Below are 27,798 nucleotides of genomic sequence, written 5' to 3'. Positions count from 1 at the left end.
TATTGTTGTTATTGTTATTTTATTTTGTTTATAAATTTATTTATTTATTTATTTTTGGTTACATTGGGTCTTCATTGCTATGCATGGGCTTTCTCTAGTTGTGGTGAGCAGGGGGTGCTCTTCGTTGCGGTGCACGGGCTCCTCATTGCAGTGGCTTCTCTTGTTGCAGAGCACGGGCTCTAGGGGAGCGGGCTTCCGTAGTTGTGGCACATGGGCTTAGTAGTTGTGGCTCGTGGGCTCTAGAGCGCAGGCTCAGTAGTTGTGGCTCACGGGCTTAGTTGCTCCACGGCAAGTGGGATCTTCCCGGACCAGGGCTCGAACACATGTCCCCTGCATTGGCAGGTGGATTCTTAACCACTGTGCCATCAGGGAAGCCCCTGTTATTGTTATTTTAAATAAAATGTGGAGAGGTCAAAATGGGACATTTCTGTCATGAAATTGTATTGTTATGATGTAGAGTTTTCTTTGCATTTGTATGATTGAATACTTAGAACTTAAGTACTTATAATTAAGTTATTTTTATACTTTAAAATTATTGTAAAACTAGGGGTATTTTTGCATATTGTTTTTTATCCCCAAATAGTAACCGCATTTCAATTAGCGCCTGTTGTGAAAATTACCATTATGTGTTTGAGTGATGAAGCAATTTGAAGACATAAAAGTTAAATTCCTTTAATTAAAAAAAAAATACAACATGCCTAATTAATAATGATGAGAGATGCCAGTTATTGGATGCATTCAGCGAGCTAGATATTGGGATTTACTCATTTTTAAAAATAACTTAGTGAAAATCAAATAGCTCATTCCTCTGTACCAATTACTGCTTCTAAGTAACTCTACAAAATAACAATAATATTAGGAATTCATATGACTTTCCTCATTTAAAAGAAAAAAAATTCTTATTCGATCAAATGAGTCATAGAGCTGTTTATTACATGTGCCACTGATGAAATGGAAGCCATGAATCATTGCATTCTTTTAAGGTTTTATAATCTTCTAGGAAAGCACACCTAACTTTAATGCAGTTTCCTCAGGGTTGCAAATTTGTATTTTATACTTGTCAATGATTCAACAACTCTTAATGCTTGCATTAAGGACTGTTTATCTATAATAAAGCACTTGAACTTGCTAGACATGGAATTCCCCATTCTGCCACTCTCACTTTGAAAAGTGCTTCCAAGAATGGACAGCCATTTCCTCTTCTGAAAATAGGAAAAACGACTGAAGGCACCTGGGGTCAAACTGAGCATACAAATAGGTATTTATCAGGTTGGCTTGAATTGAGATAAAATAAAATAGCTTCAGTAGCAAAGGTTTTGTTGTTCCCTGCCTCCAAATCCTCTTCCTCTTGCATTTATAGGAGGAGAAGAGACCTTCAAAACAAAAAATAAAGAAAAACCTGTTTCCCCTTGCAAAATTTGGTGTTTGTTTCTTTTTCTGAGAGCTAGCTAAAAAGAAAAAAGAAATGTAAGCTATTTTTTTATTGTGGTAAAATATACATAATATAAAATTTACCACTTTAAGAATCTGTAAGTGTACAATTCAGTGGCATTAAGTACATTTACATTGGTGTGCAGCCACCTCCAGAACTTTTCATCAGCCGAAATGGAAACTTTATATTCATTAAACAAGAACTCCCCATGACCCCGCTCCTTCCAACTCCTGGAAACCACAGTTCTGCTCTCTGTCTCTATGAATTTGTCTAAGTACTTCATATAAGTGGACTCAGACAATATCTATCCTTTTGTGTCTGGCTTCCTTCACTTAGCATAATGTCTTCAAGGTTCATCCATGGTGTAGCATGTGGTCAGAATTTCATTCCTTTTTAAGGCATATGGCACATTTTGTTTGTCCATTCATCCATGGATAGACACTTGGCTTGTTTCCACCTTTTGACTGTTGTGAATAATGCTGCTTTGAACATCTGTGTACTCAATCAAGTAACACCTTAAATTGCAATGGAACCCTGTGTCCTCTTCCCATTTCCCCTCCTCTATGCCCATGTCCCAGTCCAGATCTGAACCCCTCAGTGCAGTGACTATAGCTACGTCAGCCTCACAGGTGTAAAGAGAATTTTTTAAAACTCCCTTTACCTTTACCCTTTCTTCCTTGGCTGGACAAAGTCCAGCCAAGTTCATTTATAAACCACTCAAAGCTCATTAACACGACCAAGCATTTCAGCGAGTTCCCTTCCCACTTTTGTTACTGCAGGAAGGCACTCCGCACGGATAAGATTGTGAAACATGGCTGAGGATAAAGGCAAGAGAGATTCCGTTGGAATGAGTATGAAAGGAGGCCAGACAAACAACGGGTTTGTACAAAATGAAGACATCCTGGAGACGGACCCGGAGCCGGGCAGCCCAGAGGACGGCCCACAGCACAACGCCGTGGACACCTTTGGCCCTGCGGGGCCCGAGTGGAAGGATGTCCGGCCCTACGCGGGGATGCCCAAGGAGGTGCTGTTCCGCTTCTCGCGCCAGGCCCGCTACCGGGTGCCCCGGGAGGTCCTCTTCTGGCTCACCGTGGCTTCTGTGCTCGTGCTCATTGCGGCCACCATAGCCATCATTGCCGTCTCTCCGAAGTGCCTGGACTGGTGGCAGGCGGGGCCCATGTACCGGATCTACCCGAGGTCTTTCAAAGACAGCGACAAGGATGGGAACGGAGATCTAAAAGGTGCGTGCCTTGAGAGTCGGGGGCGTGTCCGAGATGAGGTTGTAGGGGCCTCTTTCAGTTCTTGAAGCGCATTATGCCTGGGTCGTGCGGTAAGCACATTCCATCCACTATGACTGGTCACGCCACGTTTCTCCTTGTTTATGATGTTTAAAAAGCCCCACAGCAGAACCCAACGGTTCTTCCCATATGATGAAAGGTTACTTGCTGGAGCCCTTTGAGCTCCCAAAGAGCTGTTTAGTTTATTGCCTGCTAGGAACCTTTGCGTAGTTGGTCATCTATTCTAACTTCTTACGAGGGCAAGTTTCCTCCTGAAATGTGTCCTGCTTCTGTGCACTTTACAGTTGGTTATCTCAGAGTGACTGTTTAGAATTCCTTTTCCAGTGTGCACAGTGGCTGGTTTGGCAATCTGGTGGAGAGTTTCTGATTAGTGAATAAATAATATTTTAGAAAAAGATTAAGTGATGTCTTTAAAATGTGTAAGCTGAGTCTCTAAAGCTTGAATTCTGAGAAATGAAGGAAAGAAGAAAAGGCATAGAGTGGGTTGGTCATTACTTGAATTAAGGATTATTTAAAAACAATATCCATATTAATAAAAAAAGTAAAAAAAATTTAAAGTTATGCTAATAATTTCCTAGTGTGTTATGTGTGGAATGTCCTTATTATTTATTGCGTAAACAAGGACACAAGCCATACACAGGAACTGTCCCAGGCAGATTGGCTGAGATGGTCACCCTAGTTAAGGGCAACAATAAGGAACAAATAAACGAATAAATGAGCTTAATCAAACTTTAAAATGTTATAAATGCACTCTTGAAATCTCCAACTTTCCTGATAACTAATAAAAGGCTTTTCTTTTTCACACTCATATAATTTTTCTCTTTTTAAAATCATCCTGCATCTTAGCTAATTGAAATATTTTCTGTCCTTCAAGATGCAGTTCAAACCCACTTCCTTCATTAATCTGTATTTAACCTCCTGATCAGCGGGTGTGCTCCCCTCCCCAGAGCTCTTGTGGTGCTTTGGACGGAGCACCACCTCTGATACTGCCTTGTAACATATCTGGGTGAGTTTCCTTCCAACCCCCAGCCCCCGGCATGGTCCTAGCACCTGCTTCTTACAAAGGAAATGCTTTGCAAAGTGATGTTTTGATGGAATAGAGCCCCAAACCCTAAACCCAAAAATACACTCCCCACTTCCTGGCCCTCCCTCTGTAATCTCCTTCTAAATTCTCCTGCAAAGGGCAACTTCTAATCACCTCTCACATTTGCCATTTCCGGTAACTTTTCCTTGAAGGACTGGCTGCTTCCTATAATTAATAGGTATTTTTCCTTGAGGTTGAGGGGGTTTTGTTGTTATTACTTGAAGAAAATGTTCCAGGTTTCAGTTCAGTTTACTGCCTTCTGTCCCCTGGAATGTGGGCCTGGGAGATCCCTTGTTTACTTTGTCTCTGTTCAGCCTCTTTGTTTTTTATCATCCTGTTCCTTTGTGCTGGTTTTTGATATAAATCAAAATTCTGACTTAAATCTGCCTTAAAATTCTTTTGTTGCCTTTTGACACTCTGTGTGGTCTCACAGCCACACACACAGGGGGACTGAGGTACAATGAGGACAAAGATAAGCAGCCTGTTACAGGGGAAGAGCCCCAAGGCCAGGAGTCAGGGGACTTTGTGCTTTGGTCTCCGTGACCTCGGACAGGCTGATTGTAGGAAGCCACATAGGGTCCCACAGAAAGTTACTGGAGACTGAATACTAATCTCAACTCTGGCTCTGCACTTAGGACTCTGAACTAGAAGTACCTCCCCCCCACCCCACTATCTGCTAATTATCCTACGAGGTCCCAAGTACAGTTTCATTCCCATATCTCTTCTCAGCCAAGTCTAGAATTCTCTTCTGTATAAATTCTTGGCTTCAGCGATATCCGAAGGAAATAGAATGTGGATCACATAGGTAATTGTCAGTTTTCTAGAAGCTACATTAAAAAAGTAAAAGAGAAATGAGTGAAATTAATTTTAATAATATACTTTGTATACTCCAACATATCCACTGTATCATTTCAGCATATAATCAATATAAAAATATAAATGAGCTATTTTACATTCTTTCTCTTCATACTGGGTCTTCCAAGTCCAGCGCGTGTTTTACATTTATAGCATATCTCAGTTCAGACTAGTCACACTGCAAGTGCCTGATAGCCACATGGCAAGTGGCTACACACTGGACAGTGCAGCACAGACCACTTGACCATCAGGGGCCATGTATTATTCTTCTTTGTACCTTGGCACTTAGCCCAGCATCTGGCCTGGATTAGGTGCTCAAAAACCATGTGTAGAATAAATTAACAATAGTGTAGTCTTGGTTTTAAGTATAAAATATGAACAAGCCACAGGCAGATTTTTTTATATGTTATGCATCGATGTTAAAGGTCAAAGGTTATTGCTAGAAGACTAATTTGCTGTTGTTTGTAGAACTAGACCTTGCTATTTGAATTTCACTCATATTCAGCAAAACTCCAAATATTTCTGTCTCAATATAAATATTTCCATCTTAGACCTATTCCTTTTATTTTTAATCCTTCAACTAAAAAAAACCCAAACTTTATTTATTTATTTTTCATGGCTTTGACTTTTTCCTTCAGGTATTCAAGATAAGCTAGATTACCTCACAACTTTAAATATAAAAACTGTTTGGATCACTTCATTTTATAAATCATCCCTTAAAGATTTCCGACATGGTATTGAAGATTTCCGAGAAATCGATCCCATTTTCGGAACAATGAAAAATTTTGAGAATCTGGTTGCAGCCATACATGATAAAGGTAAATTGAACGGAAGAGGGGTGGGATGGGTTAAGAAAAGCATTTCTCCAAATGCTTAACTTAAAGCATTTTTTCCTTCACTGTTATATTATTCTAATATAATCTTGTCCTAACATTTGAAATGTTTTCATTCATTAGGTTTAAAATTAATCATCGATTTCATACCAAACCACACCAGTGATAAACATGCTTGGTTTCAATGGAGTCGGAACCGGACAGGGAAATATACTGATTATTATATCTGGCATGACTGTACCCGTGAAAATGGCAAAACCATACCACCCAACAACTGGGTAAGTACCAACGTGCTTGATTTACAGAGGGAAAATGGGCAGCTCTTTAGTGATTAAACTGGTTATTTACAAAGCCCTGTTAAAAGAAAAAAAAAAAAAATGATGGGTATAGTTTATGGGAAGGGGAACAAGTTTCCCAAAGAAATAGAAATAAAGTCCCAAGCCTCCTAATCATTTGATTTTGGATTTGGATTTTTCATTTTATTGTAGAGCTGATGTATTTCAGCAAATTAAAACCTATGCTCTCTATTAACGTCTCCTTCCTTTACTTCCCACTCTGTCCAGCTTAGACTCCATGTCCTATTTGTTCAGTAACTGTCTTGCTACTCTTCAGACCCCTTTGCCTCTCTGGCTTTTTGACTCCGCTGTCAAACAAAACACTAGCCGTAAATAAACCCAACCATCCATTTTCTCTTTACCTGAACCTCGGTATCTAAGCCTCTGGACACATTCACTGTCCCCACCTGAACTGATCCATCCACTCTTTTGGGGGAATTTTACTAAATCCAACTGATCAACATACCCTCCCGCCTCTTGCCTTCTCCCCATCTTATCACTCTCGGCAGCAAACTCTACTTTAAAGAAAGAACAGAAGCCATCACACCTGCCCCCATTCCCACCCTCTTCCTAGTCACCTCTTTTGCAGCAGAGACCGTGTCTCTCCTGTCTGGGGTTACCAGACTTACAAATGAAAATCCAGGAAGCCCAATGAAATCTGAGCTTTAGATAAACAGTGCATAATTTTTTAGTGTAAAATATTGCATGGGACATACTTACACTAAAAAAGTATTTGTTGTTTATCTGAAATTCAGATTTAATTGGATGTCTTATGTTTTATCTGGCAACTCTACTCTTGTCCCAGGACAGTCCCTCTGCCCACTCTAGTTCACCTTCTCTCCTGCTTTCTGCGGAGCCTTTTCCTCTGGATCATCTGTCCCCACTCCAGGGCCTCCTTCTTGACCTCCATAAACATTTAAAGAGGCTGACTCCTGGGCATCAACTTTTAGATGACCCAAGGGCACTCAAAGGACACGTGTCAAAGCTGACTGTGTGATCTTCTCCTCCAACCTCCCGTATCCCAGGTTCCATGAATGGGCACTAATGTGCAGCCTGGTGAACAGGCCTTTAGCAAGTCCTGGCACTTTCACCTCCCTAATTTTTCTTTTCCCTGATCCACCACCTTTTAAAGTGGTGATGACATTAGCAAACATTTGCTAGATGCTTACTGTGTGCCAGGCTCTGTGCTAAGTGTTTTATATTCATTAATTTATTTAATTCACCCTATAATCTTATGAGTTAGGCTTTAATTCCTGTTTTGCAGATGAATAGACCGAGGCAGAGAAATGTTAAGCACATTGCCCTGGTTCACAACTAATAAATGAAAGGGCTAAGGACTGGATCTAGTCTAATTTTTACCGAGTGAACATAAATTGGTCTTAATTTTACATTTCTCTAATTGCTAATGATTATTATCTAATTACATTGAGTTCTTAATTTTACATTTCTCTAATTGCTAATGATTATTTATCTAATTACTAGTTATTAATGTAGTAGTTGCCTAATTACTAATGATGTTGAACACCTTTTCATCCATTTATTCACTTGAGCTTCCACTTCTGTGGAACACCTGTTTAATGGTTTCTTTCCCCAGTTTTTTGTTGGATTGTTTGTCCCTTTGAAATAGATTTGTGGAGGGTTTTTGTTTTTGTATTTTGTATACTGATCTTTCTGTATACTGATATATACTGTAAAAATCTTATCCTGGTTTGTATCCAGGTGGGCCATGAGGTGAGCTGGCGAGAGTATGTTTCCTCAAAAGGCATCAGCTACTACTTAGCTTGGGCCAGTTGTTGCCATGGAAATGTGGACCCAGTGTGACTAGGTCTTCCAACTAAAAAAGAAAATATTATGCAAAATCCCTCAGTTTGTAAATGCTGTCCAGATGTTCTCTTTAGTGTGAAATGAACAAATGGCTCAAGACAGAGCCCTGAGGAACCCTCACACAGGTTCCTCCTTCTGGAAGTGCCACGGACATGAGCATTTCTAGAAGGAGGAAAGTAGCACCCACGTCAAATGCGGCTGGGAACCAACACTTGAAGTTGCTAGATTTCTTTTATTCCCGAGGACTAGTAGAGTTTTAATTTGAATGATTCTAATACTTTTCTGAGGATACAGTTTAAACACTTGCTCTATCTGGATTCAAGCTCCAAGACCAATACAATATGTCTTTCTCCCAAATTGGCCACCATTTGCTTTTCTTCACAAACAGGATTCCAGAGCCTGGATAGAAGATTCAAGAAAATATATTAGAAATGTCTGCTCCTTAAGTTGGCCTTTGTCCTGCCTTTGAGAGCACTGGTTTCATGTTGTGGTTGTTGGGAACAGCTTCTACTGTACACACACATCACAACCACACTTGTGGGGCATTAGGCCAGGGGATGGCATTTTTGGGAATTAATTTACCTAGTGCTCTCGCTAGAAAAAAAATTCTGGGGATTTGTGCACTCAGTCCTCAAAGGGCCGGGATGGCAATGATCATTCCTTTGTGGGCGATACCATCATAGGAACCGTGCTAAGCAACTGATTTGCTATTTTCTGTTTGCTAGTTAAGTGTATATGGAAACTCCAGTTGGCACTTTGATGAAGTACGAAACCAATGCTATTTCCATCAGTTTATGAAAGAGCAACCTGATTTAAATTTCCGTAATCCTGATGTTCAAGAAGAAATAAAAGTGAGTATAGACACCCACACAAACTTCTCTGTTACATGGGTGCTTAAATGGTTATTCGATATACTTCGTGTTAAAAAACAGTAATTATGCGGGCAAAATCAAGCAGTGCAATTCAGTTCTGGGATTAAGATGTCTGAAGCAAATATAGACTCTTAGATATGTCAGTGGCTCCTTCCTTCCTCTAACCCAAATAATCGAAGTGGGAGGGAGGCAGAAACACCTGTTGCCTTAGCTCTGAGACGCTCCTCTGCCTGTGACAATGAGCTGGTGCGGTGAGGTGAGGCCAGAATGGGGGCTCGGAGGTCCAGCTCCTGTGTCCGGACCCGGCCCACCACTGGCTGCAGGGGGCTTCTGGGCGAGTTATTTGACTTTTGTGTGTCTTGGATCCCTCATCCATGAAACACGATTGATTGCAGTCTTTGTCTCAGAGAACTTTTAGGAACATTATATGAGATAACCCATGCAAAACACTTCTGTATTCACTCAGTAAATATCAACTTATTGTCTGCTCCGTGCCAGGTCCTGTTCTAAGCAATGGGAATGCAGCAGGGCATCAAAGCCCTGCCCTCAAGGAATTCCCAGTATCCTGAGGGGAAGGCAGACAATTAACAACTAAATATATAACATGTCAGGTGGTGATGAAGGCTTAGGGTAAAGAGCCTCGGAGTGCCAGGGAGAAGTTGGCTCAGAGACACCACTATGTTGAGGTCCCATTTGCACAAAAACCTGACATTTGAAAGGGAGTCATGTGAACATCTGGGGGAAGAGAATTTCAGGCAGAGAGAAGAGCAAATGCAAAATTCTCTGGGGGAGACTGAGCTCCACATGTTTTAGAAACGACCTGGGGGCCGGTGTGCAGGGCTGCCAGATACAGCAAGTAAAATTACAGGACACTCAGTTAAATTTTAATTTCAGTTAAACAGAGAAGTGCAATATTTGAGACATTCTTCTACTAAAAAATTATTCACTGTTTATCTGAAATGAAACCTTAACTGGTTGTCCTGTACTTTATCTGGCAACCCCACCAATGCACTGCAGGGAAATGAGGGAGAGAGTAAGGGACCTGGGGTGCAAAAACGAGGGTGGGAGCTGATGCCGTGGGGCAGTGGATGCTGCTGTAAGGGACGCGTGCTGAGTTAGAGACGGTCCTTTGTCGTCCGTGCACGGGAGAGCTCCCTCAGCACCCCAGGTGAGAGCTGATGGGGCTCATCCCTGTGTGGTGGCAGTTCCAGCAGCACGTGGTACATAATTCACAATAAACTTTAGCCATATTGTTGTTTCCATTATTGCTGCCGCTTTGGCTCTGATGGGCAAGAATTTAGGTTAGTGGGGTAGTGCTCTGAGGTAGGTGAGTAGGAGACCCAAACAGAAGAGGACAGGGGGCTGTGGGTCCCTTTCTACAGGTCACCACGTCAGCCAAATAAAGAGGATGCAGGCTGCCAAGTTGGAGTCACTAACAACACCTGCACCCCTTAGTCTGTTCTTGTTTTGTTTTTAAATAACAGCTTTATTGAGGTATAATTCACATACCATAAAATTCACACCTTTCAAGTATATAAGTCAGTGGTTTTAGTATATTCACAGAGTAATGCAAGTATCACTACTGATTTCAGAACATCTTCATCAGCTCCAAAAGAAACCCCATACCCACTCAAAGTCACTCCCATGGTCCCCTCATTTTCTCCCCCTGGGCCCTGGCAACCACTAAGCTACTTTCTGCCTCTATGGATATGCCGGTTCTGGACATTTCATATAAATGGAATCATACAGTATCTATCTAAATGTCTATGATCTGTATCTATATTTATAATTTGTATTTAACTATTTGAGAAACTGTTTTCCAAAGCAGCTGGACCATTTTACATTTTTACTAGCAATATATGAAGTTTCCAATTTCTCTGCATCCTCACCAACGCTTGTTATTGTCTGTATCTTTGATTATAGTCATCCTAGGAGGTGCGAAGTGGTATTTCACTGTGGTTTGGATTTGCATTTCCCTGATGGCTAATGATGTTGAGCATCTTTTCATGTGATTATAGTTTGTTTGTATATTTTCTTTGGAGAAATGTCTATTCACATCCTTTGTCCATTTAAAATTGTGTTATTTGTCTTTTTTGTCGAGTTGTAAGAGTTCTTTATGTATTCTGGATATGTGATTTGCAGTTAATTTTCTTCCTTTCTGTAGGTTGTCTTTTTACTTTCTCTATGGTGCCCTTTGAAGCACAAGGGTTTTTAACTGTTATGATGTCCAACTTATCTGTTTTTTTCTTTTCTTGCTTATGCTTTTAGTGTCACATTTAAGAACCATTGCCTAACCCAAGCTCATGAAGATTTAACTCATGTTTTCTTTTTTTTTTTTTTTAATTTATTTATTTATGGCTGCATTGGGTCTTCATTGCTGTGCACGGGCTCTCTCTAGTTGCAGTGAGCAGGGGCTATTCTCCGTTGTGGTGTGCGGGCTTCTCATTGTGGTGGCTTCTCTTGTTGTGTAGTTTTAGCTTTTACACTTAGATCTCTGGTCCATTTTTCGTTCATTTTTGTATATGGTGAGAGGGAGTCTAACTTCATTCTTTTGCATGTAGCTATCCAGTTATCCCGGCAGCATGTGTTTACAAAAGATTATTCTTTCATCATTGAACTATCTTAGAACCCTTTTGAAAATCAATTGATCATAAATGTCGGGGTTTATTTCTAGACTGTCAGTTCTGTTCCATCGATCTATATGTCTGTCCTTATGCCAGTACTGTCTGGATTACTATAGCTGTATAGTAAGTTTTGAAATTGGGAAGTGTGAACCCTACAACTTTGTTCTTCTTTTTTAAGACTGTTTGGCTATTCTGGGTTCTTTGCATTTCCCTATGAATTTTATTATTTGTTTGTCAATTTCTGCAAAGAAGCCTGCTGGGATTGTATTGAATCTATGGATCAGTTTGGGGGAGTATTGCCGTCTTAACAGTATTAAGTCTTCTGATCCACGGACACAGGATGTCTTTCCACTTACTTAAGGTCTCCTTTAATTTCTTTCAACAATGTTTTCAGTGTACGAGTCCTGCACTTCTTTTGTTAAATATATTCCTATAGACTCCTTAGTTCTAAGACTATTTTTACTATATATGTTTTCCAGAATTTAGATGAATTGCTTTGAGATCTCGAGAAGTAGGCACCTTGTCAAGGCAGCCTGTCTCAGTTGGGAGAGGGGAGGTAGACATGGTCAGCCAGCTAACTAGGGGTTAGTTTTAAACTTCTCTGACGGAGTGTGGACTCTCCTCTTCTCCATCACTGAAGATCATTTGCACACTCACACCCCCTCTTTGGCCCCCCCACCACTCTTATTAGGCACTTACTTAGTGCCAAGTGCTTTACCTGGATCATCTCATTTAATCTTCAGAAGAAGCCTAACTTAAGAGATTTTATGACCATTTTACCGAGAAGGAAACTGAGGCTTAGAGAGGTGACATCACCCACCTTGGGAGTGAGGGGACAGGATTCAAACCCAAGCACTGAGATTCTGGAGTCCGCATTCTTAGCCACAACTCCACACCTGATTTGAGGCAAACTACTTCTCTCTGTGTGTTTCACTTTTCCTCCATAGTTTTTTTTTTTTTTTTTTTAATTAATTAATTAATTAATTTTTGGCTGTGTTGGGTCTTCACTCCTGCGTGCAGGCTTTCTCTATTTGCGGCGAGCAGGGGCTACTCTTTGTTGCAGTGTGCGGGCTTCTCATTGCAGTGGCTTCTCTTGTTGCGGAGCATGGGCTCTAGGCGCAGGGGCTTCAGTAGTTGTGGCTCGCGGGCTCTAGAGCGCAGGCTCAGTAGTTGTGGTGCACGGGCTTAGTTGCTCCGCGGCATGTGGGATCTTCCCGGACCAGGGCTCGAACCCGTGTCCCCTGCATTGGCAGGCGGATTCTTAACCAGTGCGCCACCAGGGAACTCCTCTGCATGGTTTTTGCAAGGAGGTTTCCAATTGGAAATTCATAAATGGGAATATAAACCAGTTGGTTTATCTGGCAGTGGATTTCTCCAGGCTCCTTGTGACGATGTTGATGGATTGTCTGGAGATGTGTAGACAAGTGTGACAAATTTTGCCAAAATGTGCCAGCAACACATAAATCCTTTTTTGGCTAACCCAGCTGTTCTCTTGCAGGCATCCAGGTAGTGGAGTACGTGAATAGGAGTCTTATTTACTGGACCTGCAGGATGAAATCCCTCTTGAGATGAATCATTACTGCCTCTGGTTGAGAGGTTAGACATTTTTGTAAGGCTGGTTTAGAAGATTTCTTATTAGAAGTAAATAAGAAAGGCTGAAAGCTGTAAGGGAAAGCTCTTTGCTCATGGAAAGGGACCTTTCACATGAAGGGGCTTCCGACACCCTCCTTCCCCCCAGCAGCACTTATCTCTGCAGCAGAGTTAAGCAGGTTAATAATTTGCAGCCCTGAGAGTCTGTGGTGGGGAGGCATTTGGAATGAGCCCTGCTTGCAGACCAGCTTGTACTCACAGAGGCTGAGCCTTCTTCCGCTGGGCTGCCATCCGATTCCAGCTTATCTGCACAGTGGGAGGCTGGCAGGCGGCACGGAGCACCCTTCTCTCTCCTCTTAGTCCTCCCCCTTGCACTGGCCGTTCGGGACTTGGCTCTGCCCCGAACCTCTCAGGGCTAGAGCATTTTCAGCTGGAGAAGTCAGGAGGTTTTCTCAGAGGAGGTGGGAGCTTATATTTGTCTAGCATTTTATACTTTTCCGATCACTTTGGTTTTTACTTGCCCTTCAAATCCCTTATTTGACAGATGAGGAAACTGAGGCCCAGAGAGGTGAAGTGACCAGTGGATGAGCTGTAGAGCAGGGAGGAGACTCCAATGGCCTGGCCCCATGTCGGGGGCTCAGTGTGACCCTGAAACCACCACATGGGAAGGCTGAGCCCTGGAGTAGGGGAGTAGTATGTTCATGGCAGCTGGGGACTGGGAACCAAGATGCCCTCCTGGCTTAAGATGGAATCAGAGCATAAATGTTGGCTCTGCTCTGCCCCTATTAAGCATGGTATTGCTGGAGAGAAGCAGCTCAATTCAAAATAAAATTTACTCATTACCTGCTTTATAAACCAGCTCCGTGCTTGATGCTAGTCACTGCATCATCACTGCATGTTCTGTGTGCCATGCACTTCATTGTAAATCATTCCCTCATTTAACAGTATGTGTTGTGTATTGGCCATTTGCCAGGGTATGATGGTTGATAATATGGGCCCATGTTGTGGCCATCACAGGCTATAATATTATATTATATTCTGGAGGGGGAGGTAGACAAACAGCAAATTACAATAAAGTGTGCTGAGTGGTCATGACAGTGGGAAGTAGGAGAATGCAGGGCAGGCACCTAACCTGGACACGGAGTGGGAGAGACTAGGGTACGCTTTACAGAGGAAGCAGTGATACCTAGAGCATGAGTAAGGATGAGCCAAGCGAAGAGACACAGGTGGGAGTGTTCCCAGCGGAGAGGAAGCAGGGTCACGGCACAGTGAAGCTGCTGGGAGTTGTCCAATGTGGAGAAATGTTGTCGGCGGCGGGGGGGGGCGGTGACAGGACGAGATGAGAGAGGTGGGTAGGAACCAGGTCATAAGCGGCATTGGAGGCCACGGTAGGATTTGGGTTTAAAAGGTCTTGGGCAGGGAAATAATTTTTGATTTGCGTTTGGAAAAATCAATCTGGTTGTGGAGAAGGGGCTTGAGTAAGGCAGGTTTGAAGGTGGAGGGACCGGGGAGGTGGATGGTACAGTGACCAGGAAAGAATGGTGGGGGCTTTGGGCCAGTGAGGGTGGTGGGGTTGCAGAGGCGTCATCAGGCCTTAGAGAGGAGTCCAGTGTGACTCCCAGGTTTCAGGTTTGAATGCTGGCTGGGTGGTGGGACCGCTTCTTGGGATGGGAGACATGGGAAGAGCAGGGGTGGAGGGGGGTGGTCTCAGTCATGTAGAGTTTGAGCTCTCTGTGAGACATCCAAGTGCTCAGTGGATAGCTGGATATAATGACATGGAACTCAGGGGAAGGTCTGGTCTGGAGATAAGACTTTGGGATTTGTTGACACGTGGACAATGCCCACAGAGGTCAGGTAGTAGTATCAGTGAGAGAACTGGGCCAGCTGAGGTGAACAAGGGGGCCAGCTGTCACTTAGCTCGTAGGGGTTGTTGTCATGTGGGAATGAGGGCCAGGTGTAGCAGGTCCTCCAACTAAAAAAATAAAAGTAAAGGAAGGCCACATAACAAATGGATAAGGCGCCACACAGGGTTCCAATTCTGACGCACCACTTATTGCCGTATGACCTCGATCAAGGTACATCATCTCCCTGTGCCTCAATTCCCCCGATGGTAAAATAGGAATAATAATGGTACATACTTTGTGGGGTTGTTTGGGGATTAAATGGTTTAACCTTTGTAAAGCACTTAGGACAGTGTGTTGCTTTTGTATAAGCATTAATACTTGTTAAATAATCAATAAATGATAGATAAATGAGTCAATACTGTTGTGAAGGGAAATGAACAGAGGGTATAAGATGGAGCCCCAAGGAGTATTAATATTTAAAAGAGTGTTGAGCAGACAGAGGAGTAGCAAACCAGAAGCAGGGTATCCTAGAGCCAAGGCGTATGAGTATTTCTAGACAACAAGGTTAGTCTGTGTTGTCAAACATGGCAGAGAGATCAGGTAATGTAAAGACCAAAGCGTCAGTTGACTCTGGCAGCAGTACCCCTAATCCTCACAGAATTCCTGCAAGGCAGGTATTATTTTATTGATGAGGAAACCAAGGTTTATGGAGGTTATGCAGATAAGCTAACTCATGCAGCTGGATAGTGGGGGAGATGGGATGGTACCCAGATGGGTCAGATTCTGGAGCCCATGATCTATGTCCTGCTTCTGGAAGAGTTAACAAAGAATTTTACCTAGGTTTCTGAAGAGCAGTGCGGTTGGTTTACTTTCCTTGCTTATAAGCAGAGGATATGGTTTTCTCTCTGTCCTTCTGAAATAGCCCGTGCTTTCTCATTCCTTCTTGAAATGGATGACCTGGGATTTATGTCATTATTAAGAGGATGTCTTATATATCATCACATGTAAGAGCAGAGCTTTTCTCTGTTCCAAACCTGGCTTTTTAGGTAAATGGGCCCAGTAACTTCAGTCATCTCAAAAGGAAAGGTTTGCCTCGAGGTTTCGAGAATTTGGATATCAGTACAGTAAGTCCCCTACATACGAACGAGTTCCGTTCTGAGAGTGCATTCGTAAGTCCAATTTGTTTGTTAAGTCCAACAAAATTAGCTTAGGTACCCAACTAATACAATCAGCTATATAATACTGTATTGGAATAGATTTATAATACTTTTCACACAAATAATACATAAAAAACAAACACAGAAAATAAAGAAAACATTTTTAATCTTACAGTGCAGTACCTTGAAAAGTACAGCAGTACAGAACAACAGCTGGCATACAGAGGCTGGTGTGGAGTGAACAGGCAAGAAGAGTTACTGACTGGAGGAGGGACAGGGGGTGGGAGATGGTAGAGCTGAAGCTGCAATTTCACTCATGCCTGATGTTGATGGCATAGGTTCTGGTTCCTTGGTGGATTCAGTTCTATCTACCCTCTTGAAAAAACGATCCAGTGATGTCTGGGTAGTAGCTCTCATCCTCTTCCCGTATCTCCAGTAAAGATAGTGTACTACTGTACTCTATACAGTACTGTACAGTAAAGTACACAAAAGCACAACCACATGTAGAGGAGGCATGCACGTGACAATGTACGCCAGACACATGAACTAACTTACGTGACTGGACATGTGAACGCACGTTCGCATCTTTCAAAGTTCTCAACTTGAAGGTTCATATGTAGGGGACTTGGTGTAATGCTGAACTGATTCCTTTTTCACTCAGAGCAGCAAGTTGTTTAAGGAGAAAAGAATGAAAACGTGTCTGGTGGAAAAACCAGGACTGTGTGATGTCATGGGAGTTAGTCAGAAATCGGGAACACAGTGTACTGTCCCCAGAGTCCTGTTGTCCCTACATGGGTCACCCAGACCTGGCAGAACCAGGCTCCTTGCCCATTTCCGCATCCAGCCCCTGGGGGAGCTTAATTGGCATAAAGAGAGGGTTAACCATTAAAATCTGGAGCTGTCTTTTTTCACCTGGTTGAGAATAAATAGCACGAAGCAAATCTTTTTCAAGAGCAAATTTTGGATTATCTGGGTGAAAACCCCAGCGTTTAAAATGACTCTCAAAAACAAGCATCCAACTTTTGCTGTTTTGTTTCATCAAACAATGATAACATCTCTTCCTGGACTACAGTGAACATCCCTGCCGGGGCCGTATGCCTACGCTGGGGTACACATTCCTCATTCTTTAATGTTGGGTTAATAGTTAGCAATGCTGAGATCCCCAAAGTGAATGAGGACCCAATGAAGAAAATGAGTAGCTTTATTTTAGGAAATCACTGATCAAAAGCTTAATGTTTACAGCAGCATGGTGTTTAATGTTTTCCCACATTTTTTCAGAGGCTGCTTGGATGGATTACAGTTATTTGTGCCCCACCCCCACCTAGAGCCACTTCCAGTGTTCCCGCTTGTAGAGAACAGCGCCACCTGGGGGTAGACCCGGTTTGTGTGGGATCTGAAGCTTGTAAGAATTGGGGGACTTTTTGAAATGAAAAAAAAAAAAAGTATAAAATTAGGTACAGAAAAATGAGTGCTCATTTAGAATGAAAAAGGAATGTGGGTAGGAGCCCATGCAGTGAAGGGTCCTGAAACTTCAGCTTCGTTAGCTTCATGCTAAGTGGGCCCTTAGAGCCCACTACAAATGAGGCAATTCTGCAGATCCTGTTCTACAAATGAGGCGCCTTCATATCTAGCGACTTCTCCAGCTGAATCTCTAACTAACTGCCTTCCCTTCCTGCCATCCTGCTGCGCTGACCTGCCTGGCAAATCCTGCTTTCACCCCCTTGTGTAAACTTTGTGTAACCAAAGCTCCTTTCCTTCACAGTTTCATGGTGTCTGTGATTTAAATATTTTTGCATTAATATTTGTCCAGCTAAGGATTCTAAAAAAATCCGTGAGACCTAGGACTGTGTCTAGATTGTGTTGTATTTTGCTCATGGTTCTAGTTCCAAGGCTTATTAGCTAAGTGCCTGGTCCCTAGTTGGAACCCAAATACTTATTGAATGAATGAATGAATGTGTGAAGAAGGATGCTAGTTAAGAATAAATTTGTGGGGTTTGTGCCCCAAAGAAAAATTCCACTGGGTGAGGCCAGCTTAAGGGTATGTGGGTCAACTGTGTTCAAGATGAGGACTGTCATCAGCAGAGCCTGCTCTTAGATTTGAAAGATTTGTTCGAGCTTTGCCATTCAAAGTCTCACCTTGAAGAGGCTGACATCAGCCTTGCGTTCAGCCTGTAGAAACCTTTGGGAGCCTTGGGACTTCCCTGGGGGTGCACTGGATAAGACTCTGCGCTCCCAATGCAGGGGGCTGGGTTCGATCCCTGGTCAGGGAACTAGATCCCACATGCATGCCGCAACTAAGAGTTCACATGCCACAACTAAGGAGCCTGTGAGCCACAACTAAGGAGCCCACCTGTTGCAACTAAGACCCAGTGCAACCAAATAAGTAAATAAATATTTAAAAAAAGAGAAACTTTTGGGAGCCTTGAACGGTAGCACTCCAGACTCCATATGCACATGTAGATACAAGAAGCACACTTTGAATCAAGCAAGTGATTCTGGGAACAGTTCTTATTTGGGATCTATAGCTCTGTTCCCCATACTAGGTGAAAATTGGCTTCTTCACTCCACTACTTTAAATTACAGGTGGTTCTGCTCTAATGTGATATACACATTCCTATAAAACCTTCCTTTCAGCAAGGATTGAGCTGAAAGGAAAGCAGGGAGAGCCACTGTCCCTTTGCAGGAGGGTGGCTTTTGGTGGGTGCAGGAGTAGGCCCAGCTGGGAGGGGTTGGCATGGGAGGGGAGCTGAGACTAGGCCCTCTGCTTTTCAAGGTCACCTGGTCCTCCTAACCACCCCAATACAGGCCAAGTCATCCTGTGCCTCCATACTTGACTCATGCTGTACCCAAAACAGTCCAGAATGTTCTTCTAGAGTCACTTCCTGATCATGTCCCACCAGCCAAGTTCAAGCTCTAGCTTTTCCTTGCTTGGCTGTGCCCACCCATATTAAATTTGATCTTCTTGGAGGTCCAACAGTCATGCAGAGGAATCTCCTCTCATGATTTTGAACCGTGTCCTGCCTTGTGTTAGGTAACCCTCTCATGTCTCATGTGTCCCCAACTACTCTGTAGATGCCTCGAAGCCAGGGAACATGCTGTACTTCTTCGGTGTCCCAACAGTATCACACCATGTTTGACTCATTCAGGCTTGATACCTCATTCTTCCATTCCACGACTGGTTCACTAAGTAACAGTTGCTGGGTCAGTGGCAAGGGAAGCAGAAATGAAAGCTGCAGTCTTTCCCTCCAGAATCTCCCAGTCTGGTGGAAGAACCCTTCATGCCTGGGCGCTTAATTGGTGATTTTCTCCGTTCAGAGTGACCTTGAAGGAACTGGGCATGGTGCAGATGAGCTACGTTCCCAGTTTCTCTTGAGTCCTATCTTTCATTTTGAGTGGATTCTTTAAACTTTGGGAACATGCTCATAGCATCAATTACAAATGTAACATTCTGAATTCAAATGTGAGAGAAGAATGGGAGCCCACAAATGCAGTTATTCAAAGTTCATTATGCTCAGACACTGCGGTGCTAAATAGGTAAGGATACGAGTGCTGTGCTTGTTTTATATGTGGAGGTGACTCTTTATGATGGAAGCCATTAACAGACGAGGCCTTTATTAAACCTTATGACAACAATGTGTGGTTAACGTAACCAAGTGTTTCGCTTCTTCATGTTTAGGAAATTATACAGTTTTGGCTCTCAAAGGGTGTCGATGGCTTTAGCTTCGATGCTGTTCAATTTCTTCTAGAAGCAAAGCATCTGAGAGACGAGGCCCAAGTGAATAAGACCCAAATCCCGGTAAAGTTTTAAACATATATGTATATATATGTTTTAAAAATATATTTTAAAATAAATATATATTTATATATTTTAAAATGTTATATATGTATATATTTTCTTTTCTGAAAATATCAGAGTGTTGTCTTTTTTAGCCTGAGACACCACTTACCAGAGGGAAGTGTTTTGAATCATTTTCTTTAGAAAATACAGAGGAGTTTCAAATGGACATGACCAGATATTTCCTTCCACTGCTTCCTCCTGAGTGATCCCTAGAGGAGTCCTTCGAAGACGAGGTTTCTGGAGGGCATGGACAGTGTGGACTCCACCGAAGGCCATAACTTACTGTGATTTTGTCAATCACTCAAGCTCAGGGGAGGCGGCCTAAATTCCCCAAGTGCTTTTGTAGTCATTAAAGGACACGTAGGTAGAAGGGAAGGGAACTAACACTTGCTGAGTGTCAATTGTATGCTATTTGTTGTTTCCATTTAACTCTCTCAACATCTTGTGAGGTTTCATGATCCCCATTTAGCAAATCATAGAGAAATTTATCAGGGTGACAGAGGTGATAAACAGAATTACCACCCAAGCCTATCTGCTACAGAATTTGGGCTCTTTGTGCTTCCACACCAGTGGTTCTCAACCTTCCTCCCATGTCACACGTGAGAGAGTAATGATCCCATGGCCCTCTCACTCCTCTAGTTGACCACCATTCTACAGTCACTCTGTTTTCAATGGCCAAGGAGACAGTAGTCCTAAAATGCATTCCAAAATAACGGATTTGTACATTTACACAATGAAATGTCAAAATAAATGAATTGTAGTGACACAGCAATATGGGTCAATCTTAGTGATATAACATGTAGCAAAAAAATCTAAAATTATTATATGTAGCATGATGCCCTTTTTAGAAAGTAAAATTAAATTCATACGGTCACCAGCTTGATAGTCCTGTCTGAGTAACAAAGGGAAGCTGGCCATGCATGGGCTAATTATGAGACCATGTCATGAACCAAAGTTTATGATTAAGCTTTTTTTTTTTTTTGCACGATTTCCAGTAGAAGGGAAAAATGAAGGGGAAAAAAAGGTTGTGTATTAGCCAGTTGTCCCAAAGAGAAGCTCTTATCCTTGGAGAAGAAATCTCAAAATAACCTTGGTAATTATAATGACATGTCCTAAGACAGGCATATGTTTCCAGTCAAGACAAATGATCAGAACAATGGGTTTTGTGTGCTACCCAAGAAAAACTTAAAGAACATGTAATTTCCGGAAGACATCTAAGATTTCAAAAAACTTCCCTTGATCTAGCAAGGGAAAATCACTTATAAAAAAAGGGTCCACTGAGTGGATAGCAACTCATGGACTCTCTAGCCTGTCCACGTCCTAACCCAGGACTTACAAACTGAGCCTGTATTAGACATAGTTTTTTACTTTGATTCCAGAAGATTACTGTAACCCTAGGAAGGCAGAGAATGAGTATCACAAAAAATTACTAAAACCCTGGAAAAGTGTAACGGTAAGAATAAAGGACAGAAATGGTAAAGAAACAAATTTAAATGCATGATATTAATAGTTTTGTAAGCAGATAATGTAATAATACACTCTATAATCATTAAGATAATTTGTTTTGTTTGCCTTTAAAAATGTCTGGAGCATTTGGGACAATAAAATGTTTAGGAGGATTTTATTAAATACATTTGTCATTAATGTTTAGGTGTTCGGTAAAATTTAACTTGTTTACTAGATTTATAGTTAATAATTTAAACACAAAATGAAACACTAATAGTTTCTAATGTTCTTTTCCATCCACAAATTCCCTTGAGCAGCAAAAGTCCTAGGACCGTCTTTGAGCATGTGTGTCTCGGCTTGAGCCCTTTGAAGAGACAGTCCATATTCACATGAGGCCAGCTATGGGCATTTGACATTTGACATGATGGTAACCATGCTGTCCTGTTTTCAAAGGACACAGTCACTCACTACTCGGAGCTGTACCATGACTTCACCACCACACAGGTGGGAATGCACGACATTGTCCGCAGCTTCCGGCAGACAATGGACCAATACAGCAGGGAGCCTGGGAGATACAGGTAACCACGGGCGCAATGTGTGATCTGCACTTTATCCCTCACAACCAAGCATTCTTAAGAGATTCAGTTATAATTTAATAAACCGCATAATTACAATGTATCATAACTCAGTTATGCTAGGGCCTGGTATAGTCTCTCATGTTCCTTAAATTTGCTGATTTTGTTTCCTCTTCTGTAAAATGATGCTAATCCCACAGTACTTATTCACAGGAATTTTGTGAAAATTAAAAGATAATATATTGTCCAAAGGTTAGTCATTAACCATTACTATTTTTTATCATTATTTGACCTGTTAGCATGCAAATGTTCCAACTAAACTGTTAACTGTTAGGTTAGTTAACCTAAGTCTCAGTTTTCTCAACAATTAAAAAGTGATAATGACACCCCCATAAGGTTGTTGTGAGATTACATGAGATAATGTCTGTGAAGGACTTAAAACAATGCCTGGCACATAATAAACACTCAATGAACTTAACTCTTATTGTGTTTATATAGATTACCCAATAGAATCAGTGGAAAAGGAGTTCAAGAAATTTCTTCTCCTTAAAGTAGGCCCTCTGATCACTATTCCCATTTTACAGATGAGGAGACTGAGACTCTGAGCATGCAGGTAATGGTCACATAGGTAGTGGCCGCAGAGATGGGACTGGAACTGAAACACGTGAGCTCCAGATACTATGTTACTTATCCACTAATGTAATGTCTCAAACAGCTAAAACAAGCATTGATGTGGGTCATTTCAGGCGAATATGTCTTCCCTGAAGAGTGTTTGGTTTTCAACAACTGAGAGTGCACCCCAATAATAAAGTGAGACTTTATAGGGATTCCAATACAAGGGGAATTTTGGGGGAACCCCTCTTACCTTATATGCAGACATATACTGTACATTCTAAGTGGAGTGATGAGAATTTCTAACTAAAGTCTTCCTGGAAGTTACTGAGTTTCATTCAGAGTTAGAAAGAAAAGAACAGTATTGACTGAGATCCAAACGTGTTTCTTTTAGACATGGCTTAGTATTAGGCTAGTCTTTGGGTTTAATATGACGAGAAGTTGCCAGGTGACCCAGTTTGCCATTTCTTGGTATCTGGCTTGATTCTGCTTCCTAGTGAGCCCTAGCCAATACGGTTAATAGTACGCATTCACCTCCCAACATCCTGTTCATGAGACACAGCAGCTGCAAAGCGCTTTCCCAGTCTCCTGACAGGCCCTGATGTCACTGCACTGCCAACTCTTACAGGTTCATGGGGACTGAAGCCCATGGAGAAAACATTGCCAAGACCATGATGTACTATGGTCTGCCTTTTATCCAAGAAGCAGATTTTCCCTTCAACAGTTACTTCGGTAAACTAGACATGCCTTCTGGGAACAGTGTGTTTGAGGTTATCACATCGTGGATGGAAAACATGCCAGAAGAAAAATGGCCTAATTGGATGGTAAGTCCTTATGCCCAGCTCAGCATATGGTGCTGGTGTGCTTGCTGAATAGTCCTCTGAAACAAGGGGCACATTTGTCTCTAAGTGACCTTCACCTTTCCTTCATTTTGTGATTGTTTAGTGAGCCAGATGCATCCCAGCTCCTGACCAGGTTCTTGTCATTCTTCATTCTTTTCCTTCTGGTTCTGAGACTAGATAATTTCAACTGATCTGTCTCATTTGCTGATTCCTTGGTCAGTTCAAATCTGTCCAGCCTGTCTAGGGAATTTTTCACTTCCTTTATTGTACTTTTCAACTGTAATTTTTGCTTTTTCCATAATTTCTCTTTATTGACAGTACCTATTTGATAAGGCATTGTTCTCATACTTGTAAGAATCCTGTAGACATTGTTCAGGTTTTGATCACACGTGTAATAGTTGATTTAATGTCACTGTCCACTAAGTCCAGTGTTTGGGTTTCCTCAGCCAAGTTTTCTGTTGATGCTTTTCCCCCCTCTGTATGGGCCATACTTTCCTGGTTCTTTGCATGTCTTGTTATTTTTTGTTGTTGTTGAAACTGGATATTTTAAATAGTAACTGTAGAAATTTTGGAAATCACATTCTCCCCTCTCCAGTGTTTGTTTCTTCAGTGACTTTCTTGGATTAATTCTGTAAACTCTGTGTTACTTGTTGTGTGCGACCATTGAAGTCTCTGCTTGGTCAGCTAATGATTGTTAAGATTCCTTAGATGCCTTGAACGTGTTAAGTCTCCCAGCCTTTGCTGAGGGGCTGGTGTGCGGGGTGGGCATGCTTTCAACACTTTGGCAGGCAGCTCACAGCTCCGCCTTAGTGTTTCCTTTCTGCTTGAGTTTCAGGGTTAGCCGGAGGGGAGAGATTAGATTCTTGGGGCTTCCCTGGCTACCTGTGCAGCCCTGTGCATGTGTGTAGGCGTCTAGATTCCAGGAAAATGCCAGAGCCTTTCAAAGCCCTTTATGGTCATCTTATTCCTAACTTTAAAGTTTTTTGGTCAGTCTCTGTTTAGCCCAGGTTGGTAACACCACCTCAGGCAAGTATAATGATAATCAATTGCTGCTGATTGTTTTTGGCAAATGCCTTGGGGATAAGACAATCTGCACATTTAGCTTTGAGTCACATCAGATAAAGAAAAAACCCAACCAAAAGTGAGCTGCTAGAAAGGTCAAACAGTGCCAGTTCTCTAGAGGTGGAGATTTTGATGAACTCAAAACCTATTTTGGTCCTCCAGTGGCTACTAGGCTGCTGGTTTTTACATTTTCTGTTGGTTTTCAAGGCTATCTTGAATCTGAGGGGAGGGGCATGAGATTATGGCCAGTTAAAATGATACAAAGCTTGCTGTTCTGAGATCCAGCTGTTTTTCTTGAACACTCCTTGTATTGTTGTAAGCCTTTCATTTCCAAGTTCTGAAAAAGTGGATTTTTACAGTTTTTGCCAGCATTCTCCTTGCTTTCATGGTAGAGATTTTTTGAGGTCCTTACTCCACCATTCCAGAAGTACCCCCTCTCTATACAAATTTTATAATGTAGTTGCACATTTTTTCATATACTCATAGTCTCATATCATAGGCAACTGGACCTCAGCTTGTGAGAGGCCCTGATCTCTGTCCAATGCTAATCTTGATTTCAGTTCTGAGAAAGAAAAGTGATCTAGGTTCAGAAGACTTGAGAAATCACAGGGTTTCTTGTCAGATGCTTTGGAGATAATGAAAAGGAATAAATGGTGGAAAAGTTTGACCTAATTTTCTGGCCATAAAAATAGAAGAATACAATGGTCTATAAAAAGATAATTGTAAAGATAGTTTCAGTAAATCTAAAGAATAAAAAAAGCAAGCTCCCTTTTTCCTGAATTCTAACAACCAAGTTTATATTCTCAGACTCAAGTTCAAAGTTTGGTTCTGCCTCATGACCTTGACCTGAATAAATGATGCAGTTTCTCAGAGCTTGTTTCATCATTTGTAAAATGGAAAGGTTAGGTGATTTAAATAAACTCTTAAATAAGGACTAGATGTTAAAATATGTAATCAGAACATTTAACAAAGAAATATATTTAAAAATAGGAAGTCCTATAGAAAATTTCTTCTTAGACTGTTAAATATTTTTGTAAAAGCTGATTTACCTTTTAACTTAAAAATTTTTTTGAATAGTTCAAAAATCACACACACACACAAAGGGACAGATCAGAAGTCTTTCTCTCACCCCGCTCCCCTCCACCTGTTCCCTCCTTGGAGGAAACACTTGTTTCCTTTCCTGTCAATATTCTCTTATCCAAATGTGCAAAAATATTAATATGTACCCTCATAAATTTCGTCGTATTTGCAATATGAATGTGAAGTAAGCTGTTATCACCATTTTGTTGATCATAATGGCCAAGTCAGTCAGATGGTCAATTGTACAGCAAGGAGCTGGGTTAGGACTCAAATGCAGGCTTGCTGATACGAAGGTACCCATGGTTAACCACGTTCTTCTGCCTGAAGGACGTTTTGTGAAATAGGGTAAATCTTTCAGAAAACTCTGTATAGAGCTGTGCTCTTAAAAAAAAGTATCTGCCTTTCAGACTGGTGGACCAGACAATGACCGGCTGACTTCTCGTCTGGGGAAACAATATGTTAACATCATGAACATGCTTGTGTTCACACTGCCTGGAACTCCCATAACTTACTACGGGGAAGAAATAGGAATGAGAAATATTTTAGCCACAAATCTCAATGAAACCTATGATGTTGTAAGTTAATATAACTTAACCATGCACCACACCAAATCCTCATTTTTTGCCAAATCAGAAAATTTACTATTTCTATTCTGCTGCTGAAAATCATGATTACTTAGCTTTTGTTTCTGTTAGGCAGTGAGAATTTTTCAGCTTTCTTGATTGGGGAAATGCTGCTTGCTGAGCCACACAACTGAATTTCTTGTGTAGAGCCCAGGATCTGCATTTCAAAGATGTTTTCCAGCTGATTCTCAGGTGCACTAAAATTTAAGAAGCCATGTTTTGAGTTTCGAATGCCCTCTACCTGAAATGGAGTTAAGAACATTTATTATAGTGCTTGTCTGTATTGCTAGATCTTGCTTGGCCATAACATAAAAGAAAGAATCTTTGTGCTAACAAATGTAATGGACAGCCTTAGGCCTGAGAAGTTTAAATTTTGTTTTTGTTTGAGGCCATGGATCTCACAATTATGTTGCTGGGCAGATGAAAGACCTTGAAGCTATAATTTGTATGGTTAGCTTTCAATTGTGAGATCCAATTTCCCTAATATTTAGTCACAATGAAACCTTTTCTATTTAAGCTCCTAAATTTGTGTGTGCACTCATGCGATAACCAGGCTAAAAAGGATACAATCTAGGCTCACCTGTACATGGCTGCATGCCTGAATTCACCGATCACTGTATCACATTATAATGAGTTTGTAAATGGCACATTTTGAAATCCTACATTACTCATTTTTAGGGAAAAGCAGCAAAGATTCCAAGCATGTATCAATGTTCAGTTAGTAGTTTATTCACACTCAAGATGTCATTAACTATTTTCCGATTTAAAGTGTAAAACTGGTTTATGTACTGAATATTAAGGCCTTTTCCTTATGAATGCTAATGAATTTGAGTACTAGCTGAGAAATACAGGGAATTAAATACTTCTGAAGTAAATCATGGCCAAATTACATTTCTTTTAATAATCAGATCACTGTTTTTTTCTTTATGGTCTTTTGACATAGGATACTCTTCTCTCAAAGTCACCAATGCAGTGGGACAATAGCTCAAATGCTGGTTTTTCTGAAGGCAATCACACCTGGTTACCCACCAGTTCAGATTACCACACTGTGAATGTTGATGTAAGTATCAATGAAAATTTCATGCTAACTCCAGAACAGGAAATGAGTTTCTGTTGCTGACAACATACACTCACCTTGAGTTGTCTAAAACCTTAACTGATGCTCTTTAAATCAATCACATAGACTTCTTTTGCAGTTTTCGTTTTTAAGGAGTTTGCAAATCATGTTTTTGTGAAAATACAAACTGGTGCAGAAGTGTACCATATGAAGTATCATACAGAATATACAACTCTTCATTGGAATGACTTTGAGCTATGAAATATTAAGAACATTTTATGGAGGGCTTTCAGCAAGCCTGCTATCCTTTCTCTGTTCCCACCCCTCAAAAGGAAGGAAAGAAAGTAAGAGATCGATCAATCAATCTAGGGTAAGATTCTTGAGAGCAAGGCTGTTTACCTACAGAAACTGAAGCATGAATAATCCCTAAAAGTAGCTGTTCTGGAAAAGCATACCCTTCAGCTTTTGCCTATACTGTTTTCTGTTCTCATGGTGATCAACTTTGCCAAGTTCAGCAAACAAATTTCTTAAACAGGAATGCATTAATTCCAGCAAAGTGCTAAATACATTTCCTTAGACCAGAAAAATATGAGATGGCTTCAGGTGAGTTTCAGGTGTTTTCACTGGAAAACACAATCTAAACTACTTAAGGGGGAGAGAAATTACTGGCATCACATGAGGATACAAGTTTTATAGCATCTACTAAGTATTTTGAAAACACTCCCCAGATTATTCTGATACAGAACTTCAGGCAAACCCTCCTGTTCCCACATCTCCCTGATCCAAGCACCCCAGGGATAACTTTGTTTTATATGGTCATAGGTCCTTGAAACACAAAAATTGTATATTAACATTTGTGTTTTGGATTAAGTGCACTTACTGATTTTCATTACGTCCAAATGTCCTAAATATTCC

At 41.3% G+C, this 27,798-nt stretch overlaps 1 protein-coding gene across 3 annotated transcripts in view; it reads left to right on the top strand.

The window, feature by feature from the left end:
• Positions 1 to 27,798, top strand: part of SLC3A1 (solute carrier family 3 member 1) — a 46,677-nt gene that overhangs the window by 13,281 nt on the left and 5,598 nt on the right. For 2 of the 3 annotated variants that reach the window (XM_036872690.1, XM_036872691.1), the window contains 9 exons: positions 2,212 to 2,673; positions 5,308 to 5,487; positions 5,626 to 5,780; positions 8,387 to 8,512; positions 19,425 to 19,544; positions 21,486 to 21,610; positions 22,848 to 23,043; positions 25,611 to 25,778; positions 26,770 to 26,886. In XM_036872690.1, the coding sequence (XP_036728585.1) occupies positions 2,244 to 2,673; positions 5,308 to 5,487; positions 5,626 to 5,780; positions 8,387 to 8,512; positions 19,425 to 19,544; positions 21,486 to 21,610; positions 22,848 to 23,043; positions 25,611 to 25,778; positions 26,770 to 26,886 (1,617 nt within the window). In that variant the 5' untranslated portion in view covers positions 2,212 to 2,243. Of the gene's footprint in view, positions 1 to 2,042; positions 2,062 to 2,211; positions 2,674 to 5,307; positions 5,488 to 5,625; positions 5,781 to 8,386; positions 8,513 to 19,424; positions 19,545 to 21,485; positions 21,611 to 22,847; positions 23,044 to 25,610; positions 25,779 to 26,769; positions 26,887 to 27,798 lie in introns of those variants that run through there. The other variant, XM_036872692.1, reaches the window with a different exon arrangement.

The sequence above is a fragment of the Balaenoptera musculus genome, chromosome 13, assembly GCF_009873245.2.
Source record: "Balaenoptera musculus isolate JJ_BM4_2016_0621 chromosome 13, mBalMus1.pri.v3, whole genome shotgun sequence".
NCBI lineage: Eukaryota > Metazoa > Chordata > Mammalia > Artiodactyla > Balaenopteridae > Balaenoptera > Balaenoptera musculus.
This window is presented reverse-complemented; position numbering and strand designations above follow the sequence as displayed.